The sequence below is a fragment of the Rhipicephalus microplus genome, chromosome 3 (assembly GCF_043290135.1).
Source record: "Rhipicephalus microplus isolate Deutch F79 chromosome 3, USDA_Rmic, whole genome shotgun sequence".
In the NCBI taxonomy this organism is placed as follows: domain Eukaryota; kingdom Metazoa; phylum Arthropoda; class Arachnida; order Ixodida; family Ixodidae; genus Rhipicephalus; species Rhipicephalus microplus.
In genome coordinates this window covers 258903809-258918009 of record NC_134702.1, presented here as the reverse complement: position 1 = coordinate 258918009, position 14201 = coordinate 258903809, and the positions used below count along the sequence as shown (strand labels likewise).

General features: G+C 43.6%; 1 protein-coding gene across 14 annotated transcripts in view; it reads right to left on the bottom strand.

Moving 5' to 3' along the window:
• The window catches only part of LOC119178128 (uncharacterized), a 435306-nt gene extending 422347 nt beyond the window's left edge, over positions 1-12959 (bottom strand). For 13 of the 14 annotated variants that reach the window (XR_012894531.1, XM_075890939.1, XM_075890937.1 and 10 more), the window contains exon 1: positions 12842-12959. Coding sequence is in view for 12 of the 14 variants with exons in the window: in XM_075890939.1 (XP_075747054.1) it covers positions 12842-12850 (9 nt within the window). In the remaining 2 variants the exon portion in view is untranslated. Of the gene's footprint in view, positions 1-8264; positions 8402-12841 lie in introns of all 14 variants that reach the window. The other variant, XM_075890943.1, reaches the window with a different exon arrangement.
• Between the last annotated feature and the right edge of the window lie 1242 nt (positions 12960-14201).

Below are 14201 nucleotides of genomic sequence, written 5' to 3'. Positions count from 1 at the left end.
ATGTGTGAGATGAATGTTAGTTTCTTGTCTAAAATAATGCCTAAAAATTTTTGCTCAGATTTCCCTGGTAGCCTCCGACCGTGCAGGGCGATGTCCGGATCCGGAGGGAGACCTCTCTTTCTTGAAAATAAAATGCACGTGCTCTTTTGTGGGCTAAGGGTGAACCCGTTCTCGTCGGCCCACTTTGTTATCTTATTCAAGCCAAGTTGAACTTGCCGCTCGCACATTGCGAGATTGCATGATTTGTAACCAATCCGCACGTCGTCGACATATGTGCAATAGAGCAAGATTTGTGAAATGCAGGCGTTCAAGGTATTCATTTTTATAATAAAAAGTGTGCAACTCAGCACACCACCTTGCGGCACTCCCGTTTGCTGTACGAAAGTTTGAGACAAAACATTCCCCTTTCGGACACGGAAAGTGCAATTGGACAGATAACTTTGAATTATGTTCAGCATATTACCTCGAACACCTTAGTATGAGAGGTCTCGCAATAGGCCAAAGTGCCATGCAGTGTCGTAGGCTTTTTCCATATTGGGAAAGGCCAATAGGAAAAATTGCTTATGGAGGAAAGCATCTTGGATCTGTGCCTAGATACGTACCAGGTGGTATGGTGGATCTGCCTTCTCGAAACCCGCATTGGTACGGATCAAGTAGGCTGTCAGTTTCAAGGAAGTATACGAGTCGGCGATTTATCATCTTTTCAAAAAGCTTGCACAGGCAGCTTGTCAGTGCGATGGGCCTGCAACTCGTAATGGAGGATGGCTCCTCGTCTTCTTTCAAAATGAGAATGGCAACGGCATCTTTTCAGCTCAAAGTAATGTCGCTAGAAATCTAGATGGCATTGTAGAGCTAACGTAAGGTTTTTTGCGTTTGGAGAGGCAGGTTCTTCAACATTTTATAGACCACATGGTCACATCTAGGAGCAAAAGTGCTGCAGCAGTTTAAAGATGCCTATAGTTCATCTAGGGAGAAAAGTTGGTTGTATGCCTCGTATTTTGTACATTTGGTATCTAGTTCCTGCTTCTCCACCCTTGTTGTGTACCGTTGGAACTCTTGAGAGTAGTGTGACGAGCTGGAAACTTGCTTGAAGTGTGCTGCTAGGTGGTTTGCCTGGTCTTCTAAGCTGTCGCCTTCTGTGTCGTTTACGTGAAGCCGGGGCCAAAGAGGTGTGTTGCCTCTTACGAGGGGGGAGGAGGGGGGCTTAAAGGTCCAACCACCCTGCCACGGCACGTTAGGTTGGGTCCAGAGGAACCCCCTGTTAGGTTGGATCCGTGGTGTCGCTACGCACCAAACGCCTACTTGCACATATGCCCCTGAGGGGGTATGGCTATAATTGCTCTTTCTGGTTATTTCTTGGGGTCGCACTGTTTTCTACCGTAGGGATGATATATTTCTGAAGGTTTAGCCCCGCTATTGGCGATGTTGTGCTATACTGATTGCCTATGATGATATTATCGCTGAAATTGGGAGTCGTTGAGGAGAATATCAGGCCACCAATAGAACAGATGTTGCAGACTATTTTAGACAACCAGGCTAAATCAGACTGTAGGCTGGAAGCTATTACAGAGTAAATCTCGGCCCTGAACCACGAAACGGACTGACTGTCCGATATTCTTCAAGTAGTCCCGCAAATGAGAGCTAAATTTGATCACCTCAAAAAGACTGTAATTTACCAGGCTGAGTGGTTAACATAATTAAAAATGGTAGCAAAAGAAGAAATCTTCTAGTTTTTGGTGCTGAAGAGCAGTACAAAGAATCCGAGTCCAATTTGAGGACGTTGTTGTGGGCGACATTTTGGAAAGTGGCTGGGCATTGAAGTAACATCAATACAAAAAAATCCACCAAATCAGGAGAAAAGAGGCCACAACATGTCAACCAATAATAATCAACTTTTATGACAGCCCCTAAAAGGAAAGTGTGCTGCATAATTGCAAAAAGTTGAAAAGGAGCTCAACCAGCATCAGCAATGATTATGCGCACGAAAATGCCTCAGTTTGCGAAAATTATATGAGAGTGCCGCTGCAGACAGGGCAAATGGCAAAAAGACAACTCTGATCGGTGACCACATTAAAATAGACGTGCAGCTTTAAGAGTGGGACACAGTTCAAAATGAACATTGTCCATATCAGTACCACCCATACAAAAGTCATGGAGGCACAAGTTCTAAGCTTGGCTCACTGCAGCATTCGACAAAGAATAAGCCCTTCAAGCATAGCTATGCTCGATTCTTTCTAATGCTCTTAACATTGTTAATAAAATCGCTGACCTGGAATACATATTGCTGTTGGCGAGTCACCATGTGTTATTAACAAAAACTTGATTAAGCACCTGCATTACCAATGATTGTATTATGTTCAGATGTGACAGAGATGCACCCGGTGGGTCATTGCTATTATTATGAAGGATTGTGTTCGGGCCATAATGGTGGACAGGAATATGTCGAAGTCAGTGGGTGTAAAAAAAATCACATATTCACGGAGTGAATGGCGATGAGTGGGGCGAAGCATCTGTACGTCCATCCGTGCCTCTGTCCATTCGTCCATCCATACGCCCATCCATGGGTCCATCCATCCATCCATCTATACGCCTGCCTGTCCATCTGTCCGTCGGTCTGTCCATGCGTACCTCCGTCAGTCCATGCATGCACGTCCATGCGTCCAATCGCATTCGAGAATGCAGGCAATGCGCAGGTAGCACCAGCAAGACGCGACCCAAAGAAGTCGAGCACAACCGTCTTCAATGCACCTGCCTCTCTGCTTCAATCATGCCCCACCAACGATTCACAACGTACGGCGACTATCCAGGAGACCGAGGGAGACACTCCTTCGTGCACCTAGGTACAACCCGTGCAGAAGCCAATCGGAGAGTAGTGGTACAGTGCCATCTAGAATATCCTCACTCAACAGCAGTTTGTATGTACTTCTACGAGACGGCACCATTTAGTACTATACTGTTCGAGAGATACTGCCTTTTTTTTTTTCTCATCTCTTCTCTCGGTTGCATAGACGCAGGACAAGGTTAGCCTAAGAGGAGATTCGCCCCTAATATCTCCTAAAAACATTGCGTACCACATTGGTGTTTTTGCAGGCCACCGGTGACTTCACCTAAATTTTTTTTGGATGAGCTTAATGAATTTCTTTGCACTCATGCAACTAGTACCACTCGACCAATATTGGCTGGCGACTAAGTTAAGACACATTGATAGGAAGGCTCTGTTTAGTCAACACACTGAGATAACGAGTGCAAATAAGTTATTAGAGATCGCCTTTTTTCACAATTTCAGGCAGATTGTTAATGCTTACCTAATAACAGCACCTGAATCTCGATCAGTATTAGATTTGGTGTTTGTGTCCACCAGGATTGAAGATTATAGCCTGTCCATGCTGGAGGGCTTATCTGCCCATAACACAATTTCAGTGAACATACTGAACTTGATAAGCAAGCATTGTGGTGACTTGGGGCCTAAAGAGCGATTGTTGGTCAAAAATTACAAAAAAGTGGATGATACTTTGATCTTAGATTACTTTGAACCATTATTTATTGTTTATTGCACTTTAAATTGCCTCTCACTCAGAAACAGTTGAGGAATTGTGGGAGCAATTTAAATGTGTCATTGCATAGAGATATTTGTAACAAATCGATATAAAAGAAACAGCAAGATCCATCGATAACTGGCCATATTTTTCACATGAACTGGAGAATAAAAATCTACGCAGGCCGCCAAAGAAGTCAACTGAACTAGCACAGGTGCACAATAGAGCCCTGCACGAGACCAGCCCGGCCCAAAAAGCCACCCTGCGGCTCGCCCGAACCCAGCCCCGTGTTTTTCAATATGGCCTGTACATGGCCCGGACTCAAAAGGTTTGGGCCCGGACTCAAAAGGTTTGGGCCCGGCCTGGCGGGGCCCGTTTCAGCTAATTATGCCTTGAGCATAAACAAGGCACTGTCCGATTTTCAGTTACTGTGAAGATACCTGCACCAAATAAGATATTTTCTAGAATGCTTTCACAACTTCTTTCAGTGTCACGACTTTCACTAGCTTTAGGTAATAGTCTTGGTTAATTACGCTCGTAACATTTTGCGAGATAAGTGCAGGGTAATATAAACTATAACTGAAGTCATTGCTGGCTGTCTCATGAACTTAGTGCAAACCAAGCAGTTTTATTTTTGCATTTCAAAGAACGACTACAAAATATAAAACCCCATAAAGTATACAAAAAATAACAAAAATTTATAGCTTAAGCCTACATAAATTGCATGCAAGCTGGGGCTGTCGAGAACAACGATCAAGGCTTTCGCAAGCTTGATTCATTGCACAATTTAGTGAAATTAAAAAATTAGCCCCGTATTTGTTTCACTGCAAATGTAGTCAAAATACGATATCCTTGCGTGTGGAGAGAGTGAACAAAACGTTTATTTGGTGTTCTGCTTGAGAAAATCGATGAATTGTATTCTGGAAGCACTGCATTAGAGAGTCTCGATACGTGAAGCGAAGGCGAACTAGCGCATCAAGGTACGTTAGACACGAGCGCTATCTATCTTCGAAAACGAAAGAAGGCCTGTGCACGCCTACAGAGGAAGATGCGTGCCTGTCTCGAAGGCGATAAGGTGTAGAACGCAAAGCGACGGGCAGGTGCCGCCATTTTGTCGTCTTGGCAAAACGTTGGAAACGCTTGCCTTTTTGAGCATCGCGTTGCACTGTCAACGCAGCATAAGAAACGCTACAGTCCTCACAATTATTTATGTGTGCCTTCTCTTAGTATAAGGTCAAACAAAATATTGACATGTTGTTATGGTGCCTCAGATATGCACAATAATTGCTTTTTCATTGACAATCACAGAAGTATGAACGCTGAAACTTGAGCAATATTGGTGGGCGCTGCAGATGGGGTTGGCCGTTTGGGGTATCTCTTGATGCCGTTCGAGGTATTGCTATGGCGGACAAACAGACAAATGTACAAGAGAAAGACAGAAAGACAGAGAGACAGATCAAATTTTTACGTCGAAGTACTCCAAGAAACCCTATCGTCTTTAAAAAAATGCTCTAGGTGCTTCTTGGAGGAATACAGCAGCCTGGGTAGTGTTGCATAGGTTAAAACTGTCATGGCGACTCCTTGGCAGGCAAATGTCCCCAGCGTACACTACGTTTTCACAATTAAAATGAGAAGGTTCTCTGACCAACCCTTTTTCCAGAGTTGCCGCCACCACAGTGTCAAATCGAGCCTCATCTGTTAGCGAACGAGCCACCGTCTTCGCTGCACCCTGAAGATTCTTATCTAATCATCTTTATGCCTTCGATCATTGAAAGTGTTGTCTTAAATTAAGGCAGGCCTAAGGGCGTCCAAAACAACTCTCTATTGGAGTGCCGAAATGAACCAACTGGCGGCTTCTTTAGCGTCCTCCGTCGAATGGGACATTTCAGATGTCCAGAGCGCTATCCCCTGCAGGGACCGAAAGCGCGAGAGTGAGTTGCCTAGTCGCCGAAAGCCTCGGTGCGAGCATGGGAGCAAAGTCTGGCTATCTGCGGCTCGCAGCTGAGGTTCCAGGCTTGCAGCTCGAGGCAACGACAATAAAGGAGAAGGAGATGTGTGGAAGAAATGAAAAAGCTGCGACTATGGTGGAAAAAAAAAAAGAGGTGAAAGGTAAAGAAAAAGGCAACTTTCTACAGAGCTAATGCCCATGCGGAAGGTCACTTCAAGTGTGTCAGGCATGTTCTAATGATGCAGTTTGCTTTATTTCAAAAGGCGTCAGCGTTTCAGTCAACGAAATAGGCTGAATAATAAGTTCAAACAACAAAGCTAAGCCTTGTACAACACTATTTTAGCTATATGTATGAGCCCCGGGCCTAAACTAGGCCCAAACCAGACCTGAGCCCGACGCTCACAGGACCGACGAGCGCAACCTCGGTCCGATCCAACAATGCCTTACCCGGCCCTGCCCGTGCACTGTTCTAGTGCGCAGTACCCTAAAAACAGCATTATCAGAATTAAAAAGAAAGTTCTTCAATGAGACTCAAAGAACCCTCCTTAAAAGCTCGCCCCCGAAATTCTGGCATTTTTTGGGAGCAAAGAAATCAAAGATAAACCAGATAAGTATAGAAGGTGGTCCTGTAGCAGATACACAACAGATAGCAGATGGTCTAAAGTTTTTCCGTTCAATCTTTATTAGAGGTGCACAAAGTTCATTCCAGACGAAATGAATATTACTGAGCAAGTCCTATGTAGCCTCTTTCATTTCATCAGGAGGGCTTGTGGGAACGACAGTTCAACTAAGATCGAAAGAAAGCCTGTGGCCCCTATGCAATACCAGCGGTACTTTCAAAGCGATACGCTGAGTGGGTGTCTTTCATGCTGGTAATTATTTTTTAACAATTGTTATGCAATTATTCCATTCTACAAGGTTGGCATTGCTCTGTTCTTATAGCCATTTTCAAAAGTGGCCTTAACATGCTGCAAGATCAAAGGAGCAGGCAATCACTAAACACATTTGTTTTCTGGAAACAAAAGAGCTGCTTTGTGCCAATCAGCATGGCTTCAGAAGGGGTCTATCCACGGCTACACAACTTATCGAAACTGTTGATGAATTTTCACAGGCCACAAACTAATACGATTTACATCGATCTCTAGAAAAAGTGTTTGACAAGGTCCGCATGGTAAGCTGCTTTATAAGCTCAGTCAGGTTGGTATCAATAATGGTGTTTCAAATTGAATTCCTAACGGAACAAAGGAAAGTGGTGCATGTTTATAATTCTTTGTCAAGCTTTTTGTATGTACTTATTAGGGTCTATGCTATGCCCCCTTTATTGTTTTTATTTATACCAACTATGTAGTAATAGCTGTTTGCCAATGACTGCTTCATTTATGCTCCACTTATCTGTGAAATCGATCAGGCAAAAAGTAACCGGTGTGCTGAAAGTCTTCATACCTGGTGGGATATATAAATTATGCCAAAACCACTTTTGCTCATATTACACGAAAGTAAAAGTTCTCGATTTCCAGAATGGGCAGTGCAGTTTCGACAAATGTCTGCAGTTTTAGATATCGAAGTGTTGTGATATCAAATGAGCTTAACTGGAGCAGCAAAGTTGAAAATGCCTATTATTCATCGCACAAAAAGCTGTGTTTTCTTTGCATAAAACTATAAAATGCAACCAAAGATTGATGGCATAGAACTCTTTTATTCGGCTTGTTCTAGAGTAAGCTCTAAAAAGGCCTACTAAATTTATTTATTAGGCCAAAATGCCCAATAAATGAGCTGCAAAGAATCCAAAGACTTGGAGCCAGATTCATATGTTCAAGGTACAAAAAAAAAGCAAACTTAGTTACCGAGATGCTAAGCATATGTAAATTGGAATCGCTTGAGGTCAGGCAAAAGAGGAATAGAATAAAATTATTAGTTCACATTCTCCAGGAGTAAACAGATATTGATAAAAGTATGTACATACAAGAACCTGGTAGAATTTAGAGAAGACCAAATCACAGTGCGGTCATTAGAACAAACGGCACCCACACGAACGTCTTTCGGAATTCGTTTTTCTCCAAGTGTTATCGAAAAATGGAATGCACGACCTGCACACACTGCCGAGTACAAAGAGGTAAAGGCTTCTGAACATTTGCTTGACAACTATGTTACTTGAAAATCATTGGATGGTGTGTTGATGTTTTGCGTTTTTTTTGTCATGCCAATTTCGACCATTTTTTTCTTTTGTTTTTGTTGACATTTACTGACTATTTCTCTTTTTTGTTGTTATTTTGACACTTGACATTACTTGAGAGCTTTCTATATACAAATTGTTACTTTTATGTACTCCTTCCCTATAATGATTCACAAATGTGGGTCAACAGTATGCTCAAATAAATTTAAAAAAACTGTTCACCTGGGCCAGTTATTGCTGGAAGGGTCCACTTGAACAGAGTTGCCGAAGAAACAAGAGTATGAAGTTGGACAGGGGTATTGGTAATGCATAACTGATTACGTAATGCAAAAATATATATATATATATATATATATATATATATATATATATATATATATATATATATATATATATATATTGCACGCACGATCCCTTCGTCCGCTCGCTTATCCTGTTTCCAATGTTTTTTTTTCTTTGCACTACGAGATGAGTTAACAAAGAAAACTTGTTTAAAAATTGACCTGAACAGATTCACCCACTCAATGCTCATTGTGAAAAGGCAATCAATCTGGCGACCTTAGCACGGATCGAAGGATATTTTCTCCACAAATGAGGAAGCATTCACCTTCAGTGGTTGCCCTATGTCAGCAAAGAGCTGACCAGCTGCTTAGATTCAGCTGGAGGCCTCTTCAGTTCTTCCGTCTGGTCTCCAGTCATAAGCTCATAAGAAGGTGTCATTGTTGGAGGCTGGCCTGTGGTCAGCTGCACAGTGAATTCGAAAATATGCTACTACTTCAAGCCAACGTGCAAGGACGGCCTACATTTTTCCAAAACTGCTTAGAGGCACAAGCATTACATGGCACTTGGATAATACTTGGAGATGGCACTTGGAGCTTGACTACATGTCAGTGCAGTTGAGGTGTGCGCGAGTACCTCTGCAGTGCGAGTGTTTCCCAGCTCAGTGGGGAAGAGCACACGAGCGTACACAGGTGGTATGAAAACTCCCAAGAACGGAATGTGAGCAGCGCAGGAATAAAGCTTACCGTGCATGCAAGAGGTGGCCAACACACAACGCATGCATGTAAAGCACCATCCTCTAGCTAGTAGGGGTCACGCGAGCACACGGTTCACCAACTGCCGGCGATATTTGGAAATGTGAAGTAGAATCGCAAGGCCGGTTTTTTATGCCCTACGTTTTCTGCCAGCTATTTCAGCGCTCGGCACACGCTAGCGACAATCTATTTTTCTGCGGTCGGAAGGACAGGCTCGCTATGCTTGCCACATTGGGCATCGATTCCTTTGTCTCTTATCAAAAGCAGCCGGCTGGTTTGAGCAGAACAGGCCAACTCGGGTGCTATTCCACAATTGGAGCTGCAATCCTGAGTCGGAATAAACGGATCTCCCACCACCACATCCAAGTGTGTTCTGTTCTGTGCGAGCAACTTCCGAGAAAAACACATTGCATTTTGTCCAAATCGAAGCTCAGCCGCTATGGCAGGGAATCGCATCGCACAAGAACAAACATCCCACATGACAATGGGTTGTGATTTTCCTGCTGGAAATGGAGTTTCCAGCCAGGTTTCTGGCAGGAAATGGCTCGTCAGGCTGGGAATTTTCCGTTTCTTGCTGGAAACAGCATTTCCAGCTGTGAATGTGATCTATTCCCAGCAGGGGATGGTATTTCCAGGCTGGAAATGGAAATGATTCCCAGCTGGAAAGCCATTTCCAGCTAGAAGTTTTCCACTCTCCATGAGAAGTTATATCTCCAGTGGGAAAATTTTCCAGCTTCAGTTGGGAAATAATTTGCTCAGCAAGAAGTTATACTGTTTGTGCAGAGTCAGTGATAAAGTTGACAAAAATGATCCAGCTACAAAAAAAAATTGCTCTACAACTGAGAGCACATTAACCTAAAGATGACTTAAAATATTCCATCACACAGCCGATAGTCCGATTTCGCAAATGTGGTCTTGATCTTGAGTGCCCTATAATGCTGGGTTTGCCGAGAAAAAAAGTTAAGCCAGGGGTAAAATGTACTTTTATTTTACCTTTACGGTACTCCAGAGATGTGCCCCCATCGACACGGTTTTACTAATGCTACAACTGCAGACATCCAACCACTTGCTTGCTCAATTGCTCATTCAGCCGTTGCACCAACAGCTAATGTTTTAAACAAAAATATAGCAGGGAATTCCTTAAGAAAAAGAGCTTCACTTTCAAGGTTCAGCATTCATTGCCACGATCGACTAGCACTTCACGTACTAGTTTGCTCTCGCTGATGCAGTGGCCACAGCGGCCATGAACAACACCACACTGCCAATTTTCGTTGACATTTCCCTAGCACTATTCCCGCATCATTTCTCGGTGCTTTCTGACATTACTGAAAAACAATAACCTAGATTATATTATAAATATTACATGAAAAAATTGTATTTTTAAAATTTTAATAGAAAAATGATCAAATGCAGTGGTTCAATTTACCGAATATATGATTAAGACGCCGCATTTTCATACAGCACATGGCGGCTAGTCGTAGCACGATCTGTGCATCTGTGCGTTCGGTGCTTGCTAGTCATTTTTGTGAGGTGTCCCTATGTGAATGTTACATGAAACAGCTATAGTTTATTCAACTTTATCTCTGTTGTAAGTGATGCCCAGCATGTTCCAGTGGTTTTTATTGCCGTACTGTGTACAATGTATTGGTCACATGAGCGCCGACTAAGAGACAAAGATTTTTTTTACTCTTATTCTTCAAATTAGAGGTAAGTGTTCCACTTATATATTCCAAGTACAAGTGAACGTTTGGCCCGAATGTTCATGGGCTTCATTAATCATGCTGTCATGCTACCTGCCTGTATGCAATTATATATAAGTGATCGGTTTGTTTATGATGTGCATGCCTCTATGCAACAAGCGTCACTAGTAACATATGTTCGAGTTAATCCATATGATGCCTCTTCGAAGAAGTTTAAAGCCCAACTTCGGCGATTTTTCGAGGCCAATGAATTTCAATGAAATTCGCTGGGTATGTTCCTTCGCACATTTTAGTCCTTTATGACAAATCACAGGTTTGAGTGATGCACTGATCATTTGAAAATGAATTTTAAAGATTGCCTCGGAAACCTCACCTCGCTTGCCAGAATTATTGGCAACACTGTCTGTGTGACGTCATGTTTAGCATGTCAACGAAATTGACACAGCCGATGACATCGCTACTTTGGCCACTACAGCGTTTATTGTGCTTTCCACAAGGCGACGGCGGTGGGGTTTGGCACGGCTATAGTATGGGAATGTTTTTTTTTTTTTTTCTTCCTCTGTGGTGTTTGGCTGGTGCTTCGCTGGACTGGCTTTCACAGTTTACATACTTTGTGCCGGCGGAATCAGTATACGGGCTCCGGCTCTACCAAATGGTACATCATACGCAGACATGGCGCTCGGTTGGGTTTCGGTATTGCACATGCTTGCTTATTAAAAGTTATTTTCAAATTTCCTGAGCATTTCAGCTATTGAGCTCGTGACAAGGTGTCTCAGGAACATAGAAACACCATAACACCTTGACATGGTCAAAAAACCGCCGGAGTTGGCCTCTAAGCTCGATATAAATAATCGTCTCATACCCCCAAAAAATAAAGTTGGAAACAGTGAGCATAAGTGGCATACCCAGGGGGCGATGCCCCCCCCCCCCTCCATATTGTTTTGCCGTGGCATACAGGGCACCATATAACCCTCAACCACATTGTCTGGTTCGGCCTCTCCTACAGATTAAGGAGGTACTCTCCCTCCCATCGAAAATAATTCGCCTATGCCCCTAGTTGAGTTGCTTAATTTCTTGAGCGAATGCGGTGAATTTTTATTTTGTTTTTGTTTATTTGGCATTCCATCTCTCACTTTTTTTTTTTCTAAAGAATACCTGGCCTAGTGGAGCAAGACCAAGCACCGAGACGTGACTGTGGCTGCCAATGTGCTACGAAAAGTATAAAGAAGAGAATATGAAGCCTACAAAAGAACAATATTGAAGGCGATAAATATTTTGCTAAAACATAGCCTCCTTATTGCATCAGAAAAGGCACTTTTTCCTTGGGAACATCATGCTTTTTGATTTATAGTGCCCCCGATTTCTTGCCAGAACGACTGCGAATTCCTGCAGGAAAATTTCAAGTTTCCGGCTGGAACAACTTCTATCTCCAGCAAGAACCGCTCTCGTTTCTAGCTGAAAGGATTTCTATTCCCGGCCAGAATGGCTTCCATTTCCGACCAGAAAAAATCTGGCTGGAAACTATTTCCTGTGTTATAATCCGGCCGGGACTGGAAATGTTTTCCAGCTGGGATAGCACACCATTTATTCTGCCTGCTGATTACCAGATTATTATCTTATTTTTATTGTTAAGAAGTGGCGACGAATTCACAGCGGCAAGCGCCAGCTGCGCGCACTCGCACGTTCTCTCAGACAGTGGACCGTCCCATTGAGTGCATACTGCAGTTGTTTCAACCATAAGCGTGCGGACGATGGGCCAGAGAGGGGGGGGGGGGGCAAAATCTGCTTCATACATTGACTAGAGGGCGGGGCCCTTCTTTGTCACCTAAGAGGGGAGGCGCAAAATCTGTCCGGCCCATACATTGACATGATAGGGAGGGGGGGGGGGGCGATGCGATGAACCTTCGCCCCCCCCCCCCCCCCCCTGAACGGGAACCTACGCACGCCTATGGTTTCAACCACACTCGTTCAGTGACTTCTGCTTCAATAACTGCAGAACGACAACATGTGGTCAAGTGGCCCAACAAGGAAAGTCGCATACTGACACTGACTAGACACCAACTCCAAATAGCTGAGGAACGCGTAAATGAAAGCGCTCAAACAAATACAAACAAAAGCAGATCGCAATCCAGTCAAGGTTTATTTACATCGCGCCCAAACCGCAGTCAGGACGAGGGGGCCGACCCCACCAGGCAGCAACAGCAGTGCACGCGTACGGACATCGCAATGAATGGTCATACATACACTATCCTGGGCATAATTACAGACCATGCATAACAATTACAGTAATGATACACGTACCTACTATTCGCAGTTGCACTGTTAAAGTGAATAGTAATGACGTCAACAGTAAAGGTGTGCACAAGGAACATACAAGAGATGAAAACTAGAGCGAAACAAGTACGGCACGTGCCACGTACCACCATAATGTGGCATAAAATGAAGCTTACCGTTTCCATATGTTCGCAGTTTCCAGAAACCTGGAGCACTATCAGTATTGCCCACCAGCTCACTCTAAGGTCCCGCCACAGTTTTATATGCAGCCACCTGCATTAGAGTGACCTAAAGTATGAAGAGTGTCCAAAGCGCCGGCTCCCGCGTGGACGCTTTGCGGTGAGCTTCCGCGCCGCGCCGCTGCTGCGCCATACCCGTGGCACCCGTGGGCTTTTCGCGCGTGGAAAGTGAGGGGCGTCTGCTACGCGCGGTAGTTATTGCGCTGTATTTGCACGCAGGCCACTTAAAGTATGCTCAACCTAACTGATGAGGTGTGGAGTAAAGCTCGCCCATCGTTAAAAGCTGCGTTAGTGGATGGGGCAACAAGGAAACGCAAGAAATGATCTTTGAAACGGCATCAACGGGGCCATGTTCTGGTGCTAAAGTTCGAGTACGTTAATTTGGTAGCTGTGCGTGCGCAAAAAAAAACAAAACATAAAATAAAAGATCGAAAACAACCTGCGTTGCAAGAGCGAGTGAGTAATAACATATCATACATGCAAGAAATACGAGTAATGAATAACGTAAATGACTTCTTCAACAAGCTAAAATACTAGCGTGCAGTGACCGCTTGGCTCAGAGTTACGGGCTTTTTAGTCACAATCACCGGTGGCTTGCAGCCACACACACATGTTCTATAACTTGTTAGCCCTGACTACTATTTAAAAAAAAAAACAGAGAACGGCTAGGTGAGAACACAGCCGTCCCACCACAATATCTTTTAACTTATTTCGTTTTAGACCTAGCATACAGCAAAAAAGTTTGCCATGCGTCAAGCTTGTTTTCAATTCAGACATTTAAAAGAAAATTATTACCGGAATCATACATTTTATTCTATGTTTAAACAATGAATATGTAATATTAAAACTGCCATAAATATATTGAAACAACGTTAAATAAAGATACAAACAGCAGCACTTTCGTTGTGCAAATTACTTACTGTGACGAAGTACGTCGAGCAACTACACAGATGTACTTTTGGAAATTGGTTCCGTCACTTTTGGAAATTGTTGAAACCACGGAGGAAGGAAGAAGGTGGTTGAAATACATATTGCCCGTTTGCCTTATAGCCTGAAAATGTTCCAAGCAATAACATATATTTTAAAGAGGTATAACAACAGTGTTTCGGTGCGATCTGGGGCCTGAGCAAAGTTAGAGTGTACTAGAAATGTTCAGTGGCGTCACCACGCCTCGCTGCCTGATCCCTTCCGCGTTGCCCACAGCGGCAGCGCTGCAGTCGAATAGTACTGAAAGAGCTGCGCGCCGCGTGCAGGAAGTGCTATGCTACAGTGATCTAGATCTAGCGGCGCGCTTCAG